General features: G+C 33.7%; 1 protein-coding gene across 2 annotated transcripts in view; it reads left to right on the top strand.

Annotated features, from left to right (window-relative positions):
• LOC113231676 overlaps positions 1 to 21778 on the top strand; it is a 40558-nt gene that overhangs the window by 12700 nt on the left and 6080 nt on the right. For both annotated transcript variants that reach the window (XM_026466133.1, XM_026466134.1), the window contains exons 2-5: positions 5465 to 5625; positions 6377 to 6551; positions 7476 to 7707; positions 10931 to 11074. In XM_026466133.1, the coding sequence (XP_026321918.1) occupies positions 5465 to 5625; positions 6377 to 6551; positions 7476 to 7707; positions 10931 to 11074 (712 nt within the window). The remainder of the gene's footprint in view (positions 1 to 5464; positions 5626 to 6376; positions 6552 to 7475; positions 7708 to 10930; positions 11075 to 21778) is intronic.

Genomic DNA, 21778 nt, shown 5'->3' on the forward strand with positions numbered 1-21778 from the left:
TAAAACCCTGTTCTATGAACACATACCCGCAATTTTAAAATGTTACAAATGTAAAACCCTCTAAAACATCTTTTATTGGTTAATGAGATGAATTGCACAGTGTAAAGGAATTTCTTTCGAAGAAATTGTAATTTTATTTTTGCTTGACGTCGTTTTATTTGGGAAATATTTTGTGTTTGTAGGTTTTAGTTCTACTAATTATAACTGCTTTATATATTTAGGTAATAGGTAGGCGAGCACCGCTCTCACTCTCAAAAAAGGTTTAAACCATTTTTGAGCTTTAAAGCTTCGATTATGCAAAATAATATTTTTTATACAAATGTAATTGTAAATATAAACGATACAGAACAAGTCCATTTACTCTTTATAAAAGCTGCTGCTCTTTACCGCTACCAAGCCCAGGAGCAAAGATAGACGAGGTCGCCCAAGAGACGCCTATTCAGTCGCACCGAAGATACTCGAGTTGATGTAGGAAATTCCACTCCTGGGCTGTGCGCACTATAAAAGTTGACGAAATGAGCTAAGTGCGCCTGAAGGGAATATTGACCAAGTGGGCAAAATATCCCGCCGTAGTTCTGGATATCCAATGATAAATAAGGGCAGGCGAAGTGAGAATGAACATGGAATGAACTCATGGACGCAATGCTTTATGAGTATGATGTTTCTTTAACATCGTAATCCCTTTTGTTCAATAACTTTCTCTTCTTGCTTGCTTCTATTTTATAAGATTTAAACGTGTAAGCGAAGACGTACTTTATTGTCGTCTTTAGAAAAAAAAACGTAATATTGTGAATTATGAAATGTGGTTACGCAATAAGTGGTGGTTAACCAAATAAGGAAAACATGACTTCTTTGAATTTATTTCCCTTTGCACGTCTCACCTCTGTCTGACGTAGTGTAATGTGTATGCATGCACTGTTACGTCACGGCATACGCGCTGAGTTGCTTTGGTGAATATAATTGACGATTTTGCCTACTGTGACGTGATATCTACGCTGAATTACACTTACTCATTCAAACCTTTATCATAACAAAGCCACATGTGATCATACGTCTTTCACGTGAAATAATACAAACTACGTGAAGCAAATTATGTATATGTGTAATTTTATAACTCTCCTATTTAAGCCTAAAAAAGTCAATTATTGCGAATTGGAGAGACGCCGTTTTTTCGACGTCGGGAAGTGAGCGTGGTTTACTCCGCCACCAATGTGAAGATTAGGATTGATAGTCTATTACGGAGGCAGTCTATTACTGTAACTTATTTTTAAAGCATAAAACGCAATTCAGCCATACGACGCCCACTGCTGGACATTGGCCTCCCCCACCGCAATATATAAACAATTTAATAGGCTAAAAATTTAGTTCAGTGGATCTAACGCAGAACAGTATCTCTACCATGAGCTTACTGTAACAGTTGTGGCTAGCGATTAGTATTTGACAGTTTAATATGGCGCCCTGTGTAGTGGTTCCAAGAAGTAACATTTTACATATTAATGTTTTACGCGGTCGCTAGCGACAAATGTGACATATATTCATGGGAAAGGTACAAATCTTCACAAATTCTCTTCAAATATCGTTGCTCGTAATAAAAGTTTGAGAAGGAGAACGCATTGCACACGGAATCGTAACTTAAAAATCGTAACTTAAAACCGTAACGTAAACGAAAATCGTAACTTATTCTCCACACATAGAGACATGCAACCTACATAGGTACCTACTTATGTAATGGTAACAGATGTTATATAATCAAATTAATCAAATTTTACTGTACTCTGAAAGTCAGTCAAAATATAGTAAGATACATAAGAGGAAATAGCGGTCTTATTTCTTCAAGATTAGGGTAGCTAATAGAGAAAATGAAAACAATTTAAGTGTCTGTTACAAAATTAAAGAAAAACATATCTGCAAACAAATATGCATGGAAACATTGGCGCAATATATAAATGACAATGTTGATAGTTATACAAATATGTACATATATACTATGAAACATTACATATACTATAAAACGTCACCTCAGAGTGAAAACCTCTGCAACGTATTTTAACATAGTTTTTTTTTACTGATTTGTTGTTGAAGGAAAACTTTTTTATACTACCAACTGAAGGGACGAACCATTCTTACGCCTGGTGGTAAGTGACGCACCTGTCCATAGCAGTTGCAGTGCCATACAAAGCTTTAAATCACAAAGATCTGTGGGGCACTGCCACAGCGCCAGTCACTCTGAGACAGAAGTTGACAAGTCCCATAAGCTTGTAATTTCACCAGCACTCTTATCCTTCGAAACCTGAACGCGGCAATGGTCATACTGTGATTTAACCACTTAAAATGTTAACTTCCACATTATTGTGTATAATCACATACGAGATATTATTATTTAATCACTCTTAATAATAGACTGGCCTTACAGATTTCAACTGTAAACTTACACACATAAGTCAGAAGAGAGAATGAAGAATGGCAATAAACTTTAAATCGTGTTCGAAAAATATATTTTTTTGAAAGATTAAAAACTAGTAACCTAACCGCCTAACGACCTAAAATAACAATAATAACCCACAGCCATGAACATTAAAAATTATAATTTTAGGTCAATCGTGACTTAATAACTATATTATGTGAGCATCCTTTCACTAGTACATAGACTATTACGACGAATATTAGGTAGTCGATCAATTTATTACAATCTTCGGAAACTTTTCCGGTATGGCGACCCGGAGCCGTTACTACGAGTTGGGTAGGGCCATGAGGCATTGTTTACAAAAGAACAATATACATTTTTTTTATTATACTAAGTAACAGGACGGACGAGTTGTGCGCCGGGTTGTAAGCGACACGTCTGTTCATAGTAGTTGCAGTGCCCCTCAGAGCTTTAAATCGCAAAGATGTTACACCCACACTTACCCTTCAAAATTAGACCGCAGTAATTCTCTCATTACTGCTTGGCGGCAGAAATACTTCCCTGGACGACTATTTCACAAGGAACTCTACTGCTGTTCGTTCCCTGGCTTAGTTGGCACAGCGACTGGCTCGGTTTGCTAGAAGACATTGGTTCGAATCCAGCCGGATTGAAGGATTTTTTTCCAAGTGTTCGGTCTTTGTATGATTCATTATAAGAAACTAAGTACTTGAGTAATATCACAAAAAAAATTCAGTATCATGGTCGTGGAACACCTTCACATTCAATAAATCTTACTGTTCCCTGAAGCGTAAGCGCTTCAAGACCGGCACCCTTAGGTGCTGGTGAAATTACAAGGACATGGGCCTTGTCAACTTATGTCTCAGGGTGTCGGGCGCGACTACAACAGATATGAACCGATGTGTCGCTTACGATCAGGCGCACGATTTGTTAAAAAAAAATTCTCTAACTTATTATTCTAATGCAAATTGCAAAATTGCAAAAACTTAATTTCATTTTTTTTCACTTTAAATAAACTTCCAGTTAAAGTCACTAATTGTCAACAACAAACAAAAGACATCCAAAAATCTTATCTCTGGCCGCGTATTCCGTAGCCTCAAGGCAAACGGAAGACGTTCCAAGGCTCAAAGATTGCGCGTGCGCATAAAAACTTTCGCTTTTCACTGCCAAGGCTTGCCTCACTCGATGAAATGATCAAGCGTAACATTTCGCATTTTGTCAAAGCGATCAGTACGTGAAGAACCTTTTCTTTTTTTAACTTAAAATCATTAACAATAAATTCATCTAATAATGTACTTATTATTATTTAGGAACATATCTATGATGACATTAAAAAATGCATTATATGAGATTTATTATTACATAAATAATAAATCACCTTAACAATAAATCACAATCTTTGAATCGTGTGCACTGGGTGCGTACGATTCAAAGACAATTTTGCAAAACTTTACTAGGTACAGAATGTAACACAGATTTTTTTTTAATATTTTAGATGATTTAGTATTGTTTATATGTTTAAGTGTAAGTAATTTTAATTCCTAAGTCATATTTTGTGTCTTTATGGTAGTCTGTGTGTTTTAAACATAATTTTCGTTGTTTTATAACAGGATGCTGTTTAAATTAATCATGATTATAGTTAATAAGCCGTAGTACCCTAATGGTTTGACCTACCACCTCTCAAGAAGAGAGTCGTGGGTTCGAATCCGGAATTGCGCTTCTGAGATTTCCGGAATTTATATGCTAGTTTAATTAGGAATTTACCATGCGTTTCTCGGTGAAGGAAAACAATGTGAAGAAATTTGCACACATCTACCCAGCAATTTCCCCTCTCATTGTGGAAGAAGTTCAGTGCCCAGCTGTGGGAGTATATCGACACTGGAAAGGTAAAGCGTCTAACGTGCACTTGGAAAATATTACAGAAGAGCGATTTAAAGCATTTTTTTAAGAAAAGAAAAATTATAACTTTAATTTTATTTCTTACACGGACAAGTAAAAAGTTTCAGCTTTTCATATAACAAATAAAAGTAGAGTTATGACTTTTCTTCTTAAAAAAATACTTTAAATCGCTCCACTGTAATATATTCCAAATTCACGTTAGATGTATTACCTTTACAGTGTCGATATTATTATTATATAATGATTACGCAAAGAGACACCTAAGTGTTATTAAATAGCTGTTACTTTGTAACTGCCCAATATTTGCAATCCTGTACCTAAGTACATATTTTTCGTATAGATAACCTCGGAAATTACAATAGATATTTAAATTTGGAATGTGTTTACTTTTGTAATGTTTACTATAAACTCCCACTTGTTTGTGTTTACACTTGAGTGTGTCTTTTCTTTAAATAGACCACGGATTATGGGTTGCACGTTCAACCACTAAACCTCATTTTTAATATAAAGCGTAAGATTGTAATACGGAGAAAGCGAGGTGCAACAGCTTTTACGACGGAAGTATTTGTTTTATGCTTTTTATACCTTCTTTCTATCTTTTTTTGATTTTTTACCTCGTTCCTTTTAAGAGGGTTCCGTGTTAGTGAACTACAATTGCACGGCAGCATTACTTGGATAGATAATTTTGTAGTGATTTTAACTTTGTCACAATGCATATAAATCTGCCGACCTCGGTGGCCCACTGGTTTTCACGCTGGATGCGGAGGTTCGAGGCGGGTTCAGTTCCTAGTAGGATTAATTTGGGATATAAACATTTCTTAATTGGCTCTGTTTTGAGTGTTCTGGGAAGCGCCCGGCGTAGTTTTTTTAATTTTTTTATTTTTATTTTATCAAGTGACGGGAGGTACAATTCGTGCGCCTGATGGTAAGCGACACGCCTGTCCATAAGAGTTGCAGTGCCACTCAGAGCTTTAAATCGTAAAGATCTGAGGGGCACTGCCACTGCGCCCGCGCCGATAAGTTGAGTACAGGGAATTCTAAGTATGAGACAGAGCAATTGATGTGGTTGTCTGAAACAAAAAAAAAATGTTTTCTCACAACAATACAAAATCAATACATTCAAAATATCTCCTTTGTCCCCAGGTATGGCTCTATGTGGCGTGCTTCACTACGTCTCTAGCGGCGCCGGCGCAAAACCAGCCTATGCTAGCACTTGATATCATCGACATGGCAGCCATAAGTCGAATGTCGCCACAGCAGTTAGAAACACTCGCTGAGGGCTTGGCTGCTGAAGAGATCATGAGGTAAAAAGATATTGTTATACATTTTTTTTTATATCATTATACACTTATAGCCGTGGTAGACAATTGATACCGCCTCTAAAGCGAAGGCTATGGGTTCGAAAGTTTCTTGGAATTTATGTGCGACATTTAATTCGAAATTTATCATGAACTTTACGGTGAAGGAAAACCTGCTCATCGAGGAACGTTCACAACCCTCGGAAAATAACAACAACGTGCGAAATCTTCAATTCATATTGGGCCAGTGTGGCGGACTATGGCCTGAAACCCTCACCAGAGAGGAGACCCGTGCCCAGCAGTGTCACGTATAAATGGGTTGATGATGATAGTTATACTTACGGGAAAAATAGTAAATGGCAACCAACAAGACCGCTCGACGCGATGCATCCATTTTTTACTACGTAGATACATAACGCAGTAAAATTCACAGACAGCTGTTTATCATGCAGATAACATAAAATGATAAAATCGAAGATGAAGACAATAAATCTAGTACCCTGTTGAAGTCCAATACAATAAAAATACCTAAGTACCCTTTATTGTGCACAACCAAACTTATACCCAATTAAATTTAAATTTTGCCCCATACTTGGACAATAGTAATTACTGATTGAATAAAACCAATCTACTCAAAACATCAAAAATGTAGAAAACTCCACCCAATGTTGGCTACTCATGGTATGCATCATCTTTTAATCATTTTTCAGATAAATGAATGTGGACTTCCCCGGCTCAAATTTTTTCTTATTTTCAGAACGAAACGATCATCAGCTCAAGCTATTTCATCTGTAGTGTCAAAAGCATCAACAGGGCTACAGAGTAAAGTGGGATTCTTAGGCCAAGCTTCAGCCGGGGCGGTCTCGTTCCTCGCGTCAGCTTCAAGCAAAAGTGGACATGGTGATGATCATCATGGATATTCCTATGAACCGGTAAGCGTAGATATTTACTAACATAGCTGAAACTTCCAGGCGCTATTATGAGTTCTCATAAGTAATAACAATCATACTGATTGACTAAGAGAAGCATGATAATTTATCTGGAATACTCAATATCAACACTTTTATTAATAAAAGTATCATGTAAATTAATCCAAATAAAGAATATTAAAACAAAATAAAATTAAGATGCCAAGATTAGAAGAAATCTAATGATACAATATAAAGGAACTAAAATACAAATAAATTATGACATATTGCAATCAAATACTGTAAATATACCAAAAAATAATTCAAACTAACGACATGATTTATTGCAAGGTGGGAAAAGTCAGCGTACCCATTTTTGCTGTCAAAATGGTACTGATGGATGTCTTTAACACATTTTTATGACCACCCATTATACACTCAAAATACGTGCGATCATGTTTAAAGCGGTATTATGGCCAGTCGTGAAGTCATAGCTGCTGCACTTAATAGTTTCTATGTGCATAATAATGCCGCCTCCTTGGCCCAACAATTAATCATTAGCTGGACAAAGGTATCTTCGCTAGAAATAATGTTCACATTAGTTATCACCCATGACCTGATTACTGATACGTAACAGAAGATGCAATCTTGAGTCTTAGTACATTGTGCACGTATATTAACTACAACTCGTCGTTTCGCTTGATTCGAAAGATAAAAGACAATGACTGTAAATGTCAATCATGTAGACGTTTACAGTTTTTATAGATGTTATTATTTTGTCTTTAATTTCAACTATTCTGTTATCTTCTCCTACTATTTTATTAATTACTTTGCGTTTTATCACATTGACGTCCTGCTTATTGGCTTATTTCCGTTAACAGCTTCCTTGTTGGTTTTAATTAATAAAGTTAAAAGCACATTATGATCGTATATTGTTTTTTACAACAGCATAGCGAGAAAGTCGACTACTGGGGTCTTAAAAAGTCTATCCTCTACACACTGTTCCAAGCAGTGAAGGCTATTACTGGAGGAGTCACCATTCTCAAAGGCCAGCTCATCAAGGGCGGTGGGCACCTGGCCACCACTCTAGGCAAGGTGATTGCAGTTAAGGGAGACGCTGTCAGCAACTTTGGCAAGAAGATTGTCAGCTCAGCTGCGTTGAGCCATAAGAAACCTCACGGTAAGTTTTCTCTGATATAGTAAAAATAGAGCGTATCTTGATCAATTTCACATTAGTTCTTTTAGACATCTGTCTAAAATATTTCAACTTTTAGATTACCGTTTTGCCGTTTGATAAATAGATCATAATATTCAAAGCACCAAATAAACACAATAGAAGTATTAAATGAACGGATGGTGAGCAAAGGTGAACTCATCTCTAAAAGAGACCTCTACCGGCCAACCCAAGACAGAGAGAGCAAAGGTCATAAGCGGGCAACAGAGAGAGAGAATGAGACCTAAATATTACAAACTATATAAAAAATATAACCGTTACACAAGTAAATAGCTATTGTAACGTATAAATAACATCAACATGCATACACGTACACATAGGTATACATACATAAATATATCTAAAAAACAATAAGATGATATATATGTATAACCAATTAATAATCTTTATAATAATCAATTAAAAAAATTAAAAAATTACAAAGAGAGAAGATTCAATAGATATCGAGTTTTCACCCATGGTACTTAATCATAAGGTAAATAAATTTACCTTTAAGGTAAATTTACTTTTGTTGCTGATTCTTCTTGAAATTCATAAAATATGAACATTGTGCATCATAAATGTGCGACATTATTGTCTATAATATTATTCCCAGTCATTGGATTGGATAAGTAATGGCAATAATGTCATTACATTATGCGATACCACGTCCCGACACAGACTACAGTGACGGCAAATGACATAAAATTTTCTATCGCTCCTTGACCAAAGGGTCCTCGTTAACTTGCCTTTTGCTTATGACATTAAGTTTATTTGGAAATTTTCACAGTCGTTAAAACAAGTATAATTTAATGGCCCTGCATTAATAGGTTTGTAAATTACGTAGAAAAAAAAAAGATGAAATGTACACTACATTATTAAACCTAATTTACGGTATACCATGAGTTCCTACTCACTACTACTAGGCATCCTTGCCTAGAGTCAATTAACGCGTCAACTTTGCGGTGGCTCGGCCTTACCTGACCATGACCGACTACCCTACACAAGAAATCGACTTCCTTACTTAAGAATGAGCACTTGCGCAAAATAATCGAGAATCGCGCTTCAGTGGGAGTTTTGAGCACACGTTTGAACAATTCGATACCCTCTTCAACAGTTAAGCACGCAAGCACGTCGTCAACATAAACCTGGACAGAACCGGCCTCAATGAAATGCTGGTCAACGATCGGGGAATTTGTCTGTCCGAAGGGCATCTTAAGAAATTCGTAATGCCCCTCTGGCATACGGATAATGCCTAATCCCCAGTCGCCATATTAAGACTATAACAAGACGAGACAATCGATCATGATCATCTATGAGTGGCACGGGGTACCGATAGTGTTGTTAAAAAATCGTTTTTTTCTGAGGTGAAAAAAAAAACAATGAAAAAAATTTTAAAAGATACCGTTTTTGTCTGGAGTTCGTTTTTTTCTAAAAGTATGAAAATTAAAATATGACAATATGACAATTGTAGTTTTTTGCTACATTTCCTCTTTTGTTGTTAATATTATTCTTCATAGATAAATTGCTCAAAATAAATGGGCAACACTTATGGTGTTGTCAATTTTTGGCGAATTCCCCAGATTGCGGGGAATTTCAACTCGATTGGGCATTTTGTGGGATTGACGCTATGTGGGGAAAATGCGGGAATTCTAACATTTTATCTTTTTTTTAAAATCTATCGATTGCTGTTGTATCGCTACTTTGATGATTATTGATAAAAACACTACTTGTTTATTTATCTAAGAGCGATATAATTTTTTTTCCACGTCGCACATACCCCTTATATTGCAACATTTACATAGAATTATTAGCAAGCCGCCTATAGCTATATATAAATTATTCGGTAGAATTTGACTGAAGGAAACGAAGACAAAGAAAACGCCACAAATAAAGATTAAATTTTTGTTATAATTATCATGGTAATTGATTTTTATAAACATATACATATATATATATATATATATATAAAACGTATATATAGTTTCTTATTTAATTTTTAATTGTATTACAGGCTACATATCTTGTGCGGTAAGGGGTAAAAAACCTGGAGTCCATATTTTGGAGTTTAGATGTTTTTGCAAACATTGCTTTAGAATGCTAAAAATCACGCAATGGTAAAATTACTATATAACACTTTAGGTTCTTTACCTCGCATTCACAGATACTACGGACTTTCAATAGGAATAATTTATTAATAAATTATAATTGCTCATTAGGAAATCCCACGCAAATATCTAAAACTATTTTTGTCTTCAGTTGGACTTTAGTAGCAAAATATTTAACATAAACAATCATAAATATTTATAGCTTCCTCTGTTATGAACATTGAGGTTTTGGCATGCATATTGACAGCAGAGGAGAGGGCATTCTTCAAAGAGAATGCTTTTTTAAATGTAAATACCTAGTTTTAAGTATATTTTGCATTAAAATCCAATAATTTTTATGTAAATTAATTTCGTGACTGTACTTCTGTTCTTTACTTGACTTGACTAATATTTGGAAGTAATTTTCGTTCATATGTTTTTCGACTGCAATATGGTGAATCAAAATTGAGAACGAAATTAATTTATTTCAAAGTGCGATTTGTTAAATTATAATTATTTACTTATTGAAATTTATTGCTTAGTTGATGGTCGTATTTCTTATGATAATGTTAATAACTGATGTTATATTTTTATATATACTAGGTACAATTAAAATCATATCAGGTTTTTACTCCTTACCTTTCATCTAATTCGAAATGTCGACAGAGTTGCATCCATGTTTGTCGTTGTCAAATTGCTGTTAATGTTGTAGTTGTAATAGTGACTGCGAATGTCTTTTAAAAATTATAAACACAATAACTTTCTAATAACATTGCCAAAAATAAAAAAAAATCGTTAACATTTATAAGAGTCTTCTATATCTTTCACCTATATTTGTAATCTTTCTACAACATCAGTGATAACGCCATCAACATTTTTTTTAATTCTCGCCATCTCTGAGGTCCCGGGTTCGATTCCCGGCCGGATCATTGTAGAAAAATTAAATTTGCTCTGGATGTTTGTGGTACCGTCGTTGTTTCCGATTTTATAACACAAGTGCTTTAGTTACTTATTTTGGGATCAGAGCAACGTATGTGATGTTGTTTAATATTTATTTAATATAATGTTGGTAAAAATCTTATATCCAATTCTTAAATTTCCAGCTACTGTAGTGTACGGGCCGCCGCCAGTTGCCCACGTGGAGTACCCGCCCTCATCGTATGGTGCACCAACAGCATCCGCGCATTATACCGCACCATCTGCACCGTCCGGTTACGCGGCGCATAAATACCCTGCACATGTAGACGGTAAGATTACTTATTTTTTTATAATTAGACTTTATTTTTCTAACTAATTTGCGAAGGATAAACAACTACGCGAGGAATAAAAAAAATGTAAAGTTATACTAAATACGTGAAAGTTATCAAATAGATTTGAGTCCATCTGAATAACCTAACACAATTTTGGCAAGATAATTTAGTTGCGCAATAGATACGATTACTTCCACATTTCTATAATTTTAGGTTAGGTCTGTATATCGATTTTATCGTATGGAAATCTTAAAAATAATATAAAGTACATGAAATAAATGATGTATATGTGAAATTTGATAACTCTCCTATTAAAGTATAAAAAAGTTATCGGCTAATTTTCTTTATAGAATCTTTAGGCATCTCTCCTGAAATGTTGCTATTTTGCAGGTGTGACCTTATAAAAAAGTGACCAATATGAATTTGTTACATATTTAAAAAAATGACGTAAAATACAATACCAGAAAAAGAAAATGCAAATTGAAAAAACAATTAATGGCTCTCTCTATGATTTACTTACGGAGGACTTTAGAGCGCATATCAGCGAAGATATTCTGTGATAGTCTTAAAATAGCCCGTAATAATAAAGATTACAAAAAAAAAATCAGCACGCACTTAAATTTCAGTAAAAACTATATAAAGAGAAAAACGAGTTAATGCACAAATACGCAACATCGAAAATACGAACGATGGGTAAATCATTGCATAATAATTTACTATTACAATGGCTTCTGATAACATTAGGCATTTTACTTCACGATGGATATGAATTCGGAAATTATACATAATTTTCAAAGTATATACTATGTTGTAATGTCACCCATATTTCTTTGTTCGCAATAAAATTGTAAAAGAGACAAAAAAAAAACAAATGGTCTATAGTTGATAACCACAACAAAATTGTAGAACATAAAGATAAAATTAGTGTTACATAACAGTGAAAAAGTAACAAACTGGAAATGTGTATCCAATAACGATTGATGTAGAACTTCTTACGCAACTTAAACGATACATTTCGACAAAAAAGAAGGTAATGTTGATACAACAATAAAATTGGGTTGTATTATTATTTGTTTGGAACTAATGGGGATATGTCGATATAACCGCGAATTTTAATAACATAGGAAATACACTGCGACAGTTTATTGCACAATAATAATAGTAAATGTTGCAATTTACATTAATTTTATTTTGTTGGTGCAAGTTAAACTCGCGTATTATTATGAAACAATAACACCTTCAATCCTCAAAATAACTTAGTTATAAAAAAAAACAATTAACTGAAGGGCATGATTTTGAAAAGGAATATGGGATTAAATGATAATAGTAGTGTATAAATAAGAAATATCAGAAACAGGTTCTTCAGGAACTATCAGAAACCTGTTCCTGTTCTTCAATAAGTAATTAACCGAGTTAGATATTTATGATTACATTAGTTTGTTCTTATAATTATGTGTCCATGTTGTAGGTAAGCTTATCACTCAGCGGAAATACTACACAATTATAAACATTTCAATTGTTTAAAAAAGCATTTGAATAAAATTTAGATTTATTAAATAAACGATTAAAGTAATCATTACAATTAATTATGAAAAAACAATAAACAATAAATTGACTTTTCTTGCGCGCTGACTCACGGATAATATTGTTATAATATATGTATGTGAATTTCAATTCGTTATCAACAAGACTCCCAAGTCACGAATTGCCTGTGCCTGTAGGAGAATCTAAGTGGAAGGGATTGGCAGTCTTCTTCCGGTGATCTTCACAAAGCTGCATTTACATAGCATATTACTTTTGTGAAAGCTCATGAAAAAAATGTCATCATGATTCTAGCTATTTATTTTCTTAGACACTGGTACGGCAATTGCAATGAAAAGAACCTAACAAATTTTAAATGGTGATTGTAGTCAAGATAACAAACAACCGTAGCACAAATATATTTTTAAAACAGTGATATTTTTTCCCTTCAAAAAATAATCATTTGACCTTGCACGTTTTGTAATGTGTAAAGTAAATAGTTCTGTTATTTATTAAAAAAAATGTTTATTATGACTACGATCACTAACTGAAATATGGTCTGATCTCTTTGTGGCAGCCTGTATAAGCTATCTCTTATGAAGAATGTAAAGTGCCAATATCGTATTCAAATAAGGTTCATAGAGGGGTCATGAGTATTGTTAACAAAGCAAATATCTACTGGCATGATCATCTCTACATAAGTCTATGCGTATGGAAATCCGCTTGTAAAAAAGAAATGTAAGATGTGATTAAATAACAAAAGATCAAAATTTGTAAACGACGACCTTTACACCGGAACCAAAAGCTGTAAAAAGTATAATATTATATAACACCTGTTATATCACGTGTATGAACGTGATGATATAGTTAAGTATTACGAAATAATTTCGAATCTGGGTTACAGGGTTAGATGTGTTTAATTTATCTTATTAATTTATGTCATTAGGAAGCTAATCAGCTTCCGTTTAGAGTTAGATAACTTTTGTAACCGTGACAAGTTTCTGTACTAATTGCTTTAGTTAAATAACAAACAATAAAATTACAAAACCAAAATTATATGCACACATCATCGTAAAATTAATATAGTTTTGTGTTTCCATTGAAGCTGTATCATGTTTGGTTGCATTTGCTCTGAAATGGAATTCGAAAATGTTTCGATACAATGCCGTAGAATAAATTTAAATGCGATTTACTGTTTTCAGTTTCCGAAATGTTAGCAATAAGAGCAGTGGTTCAGGACACCATAGAGGAACCGATGCCAGAACCCGATGAGGAGTTGACCGATCGCTACTACGATCTCGTTAACTCGCTGTGGTAAGATTCTTCTAACTTGACCTCTTGTCAGGTTACTTCTCTGTTATAGTTCTCTTGTTTCCCTAGCGCAATCCTCCTGCACTATTCTGTGTAGTTCCTTTAGTATACTCTTGCCGAGGTTTATTTCAAGTATTTACCTACGTGATTTTTTCCGAATTCAATTTGCTTGTAGATTTTATCACGATAAGTACTGTCAAGTTACTTCTCTGTTATAATTCTTTTGTTTTCCTAGTGCAATCCTCCTGCACTATTCTGTGTAGCTCCTTTAATATACCTACTCCTGTTGAGGTTTATTTGAAGTGCTAACATGATTTTTTCGGATTCAATTTGCTGGTAGACTTTATTACGGTAAGCACTTCTTAAAGCTATGTTTTTCTATGATTCTATTCCTCGATTGTTCAACATTTTCATTCATCGAGCAGTTGCCACAACCTTTCCTGTCATTTTTATAAGCTTCTGATCTTAAAATCTGTTCATAATCTACTTGATTTAGCTCTATTGCCTATTAGCAGTGATTTCACTTATACGTTTGTCCTACATTCTTGTGGCCTTCACGACGCTTCCAAAAATTAGTTGTGTCTACTTTACATAAACGTCCACTTTCCCTCTCAACGGAAATAGGCATTTTGTTGACGACATCAATTTTGAAATTCTGCATACTAGCAATAGTATATACAATCGTGTCGTTTACCCAATCATTTTGGTTTTCGTCAGACAAATATTACATTTTTGAAGTAACCCAAAAATTTTGCAGTTATTGAACTCTTGGTGAATCTTAAAATCCTCAATTATATCAGCAATTCAAGCATTGGGGAGATTCAAAGAATAACTTGTGTGCTCGCTTAATATGGTCAAATTGAAAGAGGTTAATATAAAATTTAACAAAAAAAATATTATGAATGTAAAAAACTCAACAATTACTACTGGTTATCGTCAGTCTCCTTTTACTTTTCCTATCATTAAAACCCAGAATGATGCAATGATGTTTCAAGTATCTTCCTATCCCGTAATCTTACAAGTTTTTACTTTTTTTCCCTACACATGTTATTTCATTACTGACCTTATTTTAGTGTTTGAAACTCAATCACATTAATGAAACTTTTTAGATGCTGCAACGATTTCTCGTCATGATAATTCAAGCTTGTTACAAAACCACTTTGCTTCTTGTTTATTTGTATTTTTTAATCTTTCACATGTGATCTTATTTCGTTCACTGTGTATTATATAAGATTGCTGATAGTATGTAATATTTGAAAGCATCAAGTTAACGTACCGATGCAATGACGACTCACGTTCATTTTCTAACGGCTTTGGTCTGCTTTTTTCGGGTTTCTTTGCAACTTTAAACCGACCCCGGGTGCAGATGCTACAAACCCTTGTTTAGGTATAATAAGGTCTTGTTACTTCTCAAATAACCATTCATGGGAAACTTTCTATCTCGATGACGTCTAATTCTGAATGATTTATTTTTACAAAGTTCTATGTCCATATTTCTTGCTTAAACAAAGTAATACATTATGCTTATTCTTTGTCAAGTCTGACTCCTATGACCTTCAATTATATAACAAAAGTATGGCGGTAGAACATATCCCGTTATTCTCCGGTTTTGTATTACGGGGTCCCAGTGAAAGTGTTACATCACGAGACCTGTTGGACTTGTTACATGCGATTTGATCTTGTGGTTTTTCCAAGTGATATCCAGTCGAAAGGGCATTTCGAGATTTGATGGTGTGGTTTTTAAAATATTATGTTGAGAGTTAGATATTCTTCGGCTCATTTAACTGCTCCTGACTCTGTAAGATAGCGTCTTTATCTTTTTTAAATTGAATACGTTGAATTCCTCTATTCAACATTCGCATAAAATTTTTGCGACTCTTTCTCTAAATGTTTATTATGGATTTATGTTACGTTATCTTATATCTGTATAGATATACACAAAGATAGTGCATTTTATGCACTGATACCAATTAAATTAATTGATATTTGGAATGAATTGATGCTTGGAAGATAAGTTACATTTATACTTTATAACCAAAAAGAGTTCATATAGTAAACTTTGATGAAGGCTGATTTCAATTAATTGTACTTTAATTTATAGTATTTTTTAATTCTTACATTTTAATAAAATTTTGGGCTTTCTATTCATAGACATTGCGTAATTACTAAGAAAGATTCATAATTAACGATTTTTCGGCATATAAAATGGACATAAAGTGCTTAATATATGCATTTGTATGCAAGAAAATGTTTAAAAAACATCGATTTCGCAAAATATTAGCAAAAAAGTGAGAGGAACACAAATGAAAAATACTATATTATTTGGAAATTCGAGTCCTAAGAACTCGATACGTATATACGTATAATATATTAATATATATAAAAAATATAATATTTAGATAAGAGAAAAATATATAACATTTAGAAAGAAAATGTTTTTTTCATTAACTTTGCGTGCAGCCGGCAGTCACATACGGGTGTGCTTATGGATGTCTGTATAGTCATAGATGCCGCACCTTTAATGAAAATGACCTAATTAAAAAATATAATAGTTTATACCGTAAATGTATTAATACGTATTAAAATAATCAGCAACAATATTTGAGATTTATTTTCCAGAATTAACCAGGCCATTACCTTTAGTACCTACTTCAAGAGTACTAAATAAAATATAAGTAATGAGAATAAGTCACAACTTCAAATCTTATTTTGGGTATTCTAAAATGGAATTTGAAATTTCGTATCGGGTCACTTTCATTCTAAAGGTGCGACGTATGAATCAGATATTCGGTCTCTGCCAGTGCGCAGTGTCCAATATCCTGGCATATACTATTTTGTAAAGTAATCCGCAACCTACTTTACAACGTTTGATAGCAGTGAATTCACGTCAAGGTCACTTTGTTACAATTCAGGGAAATGTTGCAAATTGCGTTACTTGCAGGTTGTCTTTTACGTCACAGTAGTTGCAGATTCCGCTTAATCATCTATATTACGTCTGGTTCCTGAAGCGTAGTCGAGTTCTTTTTTGGGTTTTCAGTTGATGAATTTGTCTGACAAAGGGTTAAGTAAGTTTATGGTAGCTTGTAAGATTTTATGTTGATGTTTGTAGCTTTATATTGTTCAAAGATATTTATAAAAACTTCCTGAACCAAAAACATTGGATAGAATCCTGAACGGACTTCCAGGTTTATAAAAAAAATACAGTCAGTAAAATGTAAATATTTTCATGTTTTCTTTTTTATGATGCATGTCTCTCCTGATTATGTTTATAAGGACAAATTCTACTATTGCACATATGTTATTACGAGGAAAGTAAATATTTTGTAGATAGAAGAATAAAAGAATTCCAAATCCGATTGTGTAGTCATTGAATTGGAATAAAGAACGCAATTTTCTGCGGCATATTATGCGTACCTACCACCCGGTACGCAACCGGTCGCGCACTTTCATCCCATATTAAATCATTACACGCTATGTTTAAAATCATTTTAGTGAAGAACTTTGTAATATTTATTTTATTGAAAATCATGTTTATTTTTATTGTAATGGTATTATTTTGTTTGAATACTACACTAATTGATACAAAGAGCGAAAAAATTCAAAGAAAAATTCCTTCGATCGGGCTGGATTTGAACCAAGACCTGTTTGCCAGAGCAGAGCTACGAAACGAATCAGCAGACCTCACGAATTTCTCCAAGTGCTTATTGCCGATCTTTCTTTTTTAACGACATTTTGCCGTAGCGCCATCTGTTAGAACCCTACGAAAGTTTTTTCTTCACTCAGCTTTGTAATGTCACAATATTATTCTTTTTTAAATTGATATTCAAATATGACATTTTGTTTAACATTGTAGACATGTATGTAACAATATATATTATTATACTCACGTAGACCCTCAAGGGTGTCCTTGAACGAAACAGTTCTAGCAATCGCATTAGTAGAACATTTTAACTGTGACGCTTTTATTTGTAGTAAAAATTCTAAAAATCCTCTTCGAACTCGTAAAATACTCAAAATTAGGTTAATGTTTATAGGATAACAGTTATTAATAGTACCTAGTCAGTGAAAGCTCTTGCATAATTGTCTAAAGCTTAGTCACTTTATGACTGCGAGGTTAGTTAACATTACAAATAAGTTACAACGAAATTGGTTACATCATCCCAAAGACCAGCATCCGATTATGATGTCAACAGTCCAACATATATAGGCCTCTTTAAACTATTGGCTATCAGCAGCCAACTCGGTGATGTTGAAAATATTGTAATTTAATACACAGGGAAAGTTTTAACTCAATTCTTACAACAAAAGATAATAAGAAAGTTATGGGATTGCCCTCTTCATACTAAAGACTTCGTGAAAATGCGATTATTATATATTTTTTATGATACCAAATGATGGGACGAACAAGTCGTGCGTCTGTTGGCAAGCAATACGCCTGACTGTAGAAATTGCACTGCTAATCAGAGCTTTAACTCACAAATATTTGAGGTGGCACTGCCACTGCCCGTCAGCCTGAGACATAAGTTGACAAGTCCCATGTGCCTGTAATTTTCCCAGCACACACCTTACAAAATCGGAACGCAGTAACTCTCACTTTAGTGCTTAACGTGGCAGCATACTTCTCTGGACGAAATCTTTCACAAGGAGCTCTACTGCTACTAAATAAACTTAGGTAAAACCAAGATATCGTTAGGTAAAATTAGGATTTTACTATTTTTAATTTAACCATGGTAAAACCTCTTTGATTTGGTGTTCATGTACTGAACGTGTCATTAGAATGAAATTGGCTAATAAATTTGGATCTTATTGAATGTTTAAGCACAAAATGTTTAAAAAAGACGTTTGGTTGCATGTATTCCTAAAAGTCGTCCAGCAATTCGCACCTTTGGTGTAATAAGGTCATATCTATAAACGGCAACTTTTCCGGAGACATGTCTTAAGATTCTGCGAACGAAATTACTCCATAACATTTTTATGCTTAAACAGGAGAGTTACATAATTTCACATACGCATTATTTTGTTTCACGTAGTTCGTATTATTTTTATCATTTTCATGTAATAACAGCATTTTTTATTTATCACATATAAGGTATGATTTTATGGCCAAGGGCACGATTTGATTTTTTTTATAATATCAAGTGATGGTAATCTACACGCCTGTCCATAATAGTTGCAGTGCCACTCAGAGCTTCAAATCGCAATGATCTGAGGGGCACTGCCACTGCGCCCGTCACCCTGAGACCTAAGTTGACAAGTCCCATGTGCCTGTAATTTCACCAGCATCCTTACCCTTCAAAACCGGAACACAGTAATGCTAACATTACTGGTTGGCGGCAGAAATACTTAAGGTGACTGTACTTGCCTGGACGAACTCTTTCACTAGGAGCTCTACTGCGTACAGTATGTAATCTAAAATACTATATTAGTAAAGGCCTATATTATTACTATGAAAGTCGGTAAAATAATAGCCTATTTTTTGAGATATATTCCTTTCAATGTTGCAACCACAATCTACTTTTCACGTCTTTGTCTTGTCATAGTAAATCTACGGATTGTCATATTTATTTATGGCTAAATGTGTTATGCTATTTCAATTACATTAGTGAGTGAAACTTGCATGTTAGTTACAATTTTATTTCATTCATTGTGTTACATCTAATTTATGCTACTTTTACAAATCGCATGTAATTTTTATGAAAGTCGCGTAAGCATCTAATAATAGAGATATTTATTACCTCTTACAAAAAGAAGTTTATAGTTTTAAAGAAAAAGGTAAAGTCCAGATACCTTTAGCATGATATCGAAGTGCGTACTAAGTACATACACCGAAACAAACCTGCAGCCTCGTTAAATTAAATATATACTAATAGAAAATTTAACATAAGATTGCAAAATTATTGCTTTACAGAAAATACCATTTCCTTAAGCTCTAGCTTTGGAGTTGTTTGAGTTTTACGGAATTTAACGATTGCATTATTTGATTGATTAATTCATTCCAATAATTTTAACATTCAAATTTTCTCCCTCGATAGTTAGCTGCATAAAAAAATACCTAAATTGTATGGACATAAGTTTAATATTCTTATGTAAAGCAGAGACATTCTATATTTGAATGTTTGGATGTTTTTATTGAAAACATATCGTAATTAATCAATAAAAAGTTTACCTCACACATAATATTTCATATAAAATATGTAAATATTTAAATTACAAAAAAAATCTCAATATTATTCATTCGTTCGTTGGTTCTTTGTAAAACTCCAATGATTCTGAAGCTTGGTTTTGGAGAATAATGCTGTACAAAATGCATTACCGTTTTTTTGTTTTAAATATGGTACCCGCATTTATTAATATTACGTAAATACATTAAGGTTAGCGTGCTTGTTCGTTCATTATCGTCTTCTTATAAGAGATCCGTGTCAAACAGTGTGTTGATGAAAGCAAACGAACTATTTATCCAACAATTCATCCCTCGAAAAAGTTCGTCTAGGGAAGTGCTGCCACCATACTTATTTCAGCAGTAATGTGAGCATTAGTACGTTACGGTTTTGAAGAGCAAAGGTGCTGGTGAAATTAGAGCAATTGGGACTTGTCAAATTATGATGACGGCGGAGTGGTAATGCCCCTCTGAGTGGCATTGCAACTGTTATGGAGAGGCTTAACACCAGACAGCACGACGTGTTCGTCCCGTTACTTGGTATCATACAAAAAAACCTTGAAGATGAAGTTAAGTTATTGTTATTAGAACGCGTTTGTACATTTGTACAATATACTTAGTAGATAATACAGATTGCATTCAAAATGTTCCTAAATAGTGCCAAACTACACGGTCGAATAACCACAGTTAAAAAAAAACTAAATGGTAGACATTATCTTTTGTGGACCACGGCTCGGATATTGCGCAATGTTACCCAACTTGTCGGTGAAAGAAGACTGTGAAAGGTTCCTTCCGGTCATTAATATGAAGAAGTCCCACGTTTATAATGATTTTCTAAGACATTTTGCGACTTAATGTAATTAAATTTTTATAATGCAATACCCGCTTAATGACATACAATTAGTCTGAGGATTAAATGTTATGAAACTTTAAAGTAGAAGGTATTTCCTAGATAAACTTACATATGATTGCGAAGTTTACACTTTGTATAATAAAGTCATATACATATGATCATACGTTTATAGTACTTTTATCAATCGAAAGTCATAAAAATAATACGAATTACATGAAACAAATTATGTAAAAATTATGTGTTCGATTTTTGTATTAATAATTATAACAAACTAGTGGATAATTTCACAAAAAATAATTGAATATCAATTCAATAAAAATTTAATTACCATTAATAGCGATATTTCTAGCCAGGGGTGGTAGCTGTAAAGGTATCTATCTGGGTGACGAAATACTTTCATGGATTTCTCATAGATAATGCTACAGCTAAAAAGTCGTTGAAAATCAAATATAAAGATGCATCAACAAGCACATAGAAAAATTTGTGAGGTCCGCTGGATCGTTCCTTGCTTAGTTGGTATAGCGTCTGACACAGTTTGCTAGGAGACGTCGGTTCGAATCCGGCCGGATCGAAGGAATTTTTTCTGAGTATTTGATCTTTGTATTAATAATTATAACAAAGTAGTGGATAATTTCACAAAAAATAATTGAATATCAATTCAATAAAAAAATAAGTTATAATATGTAATATGTTAACTCACCTTTTAAAGTATATAAAGTTCAAAATAGGAAAGGCTGAGTGAAGAAAAACTTTCGTAGATTTCTTACAGACGGTGCTACGGCAAAAAAGTTGCTAAAAACCAAAAACAACGATCGGCAACAAGTGCATAGAAAAATTTGTAAGGTGCGCTGGTTCGGTT

This window comes from Hyposmocoma kahamanoa, unplaced genomic scaffold, assembly GCF_003589595.1.
Source record: "Hyposmocoma kahamanoa isolate Upper Pololo Valley unplaced genomic scaffold, ASM358959v1 66, whole genome shotgun sequence".
NCBI classification, from domain to species: Eukaryota; Metazoa; Arthropoda; class Insecta; order Lepidoptera; family Cosmopterigidae; genus Hyposmocoma; species Hyposmocoma kahamanoa.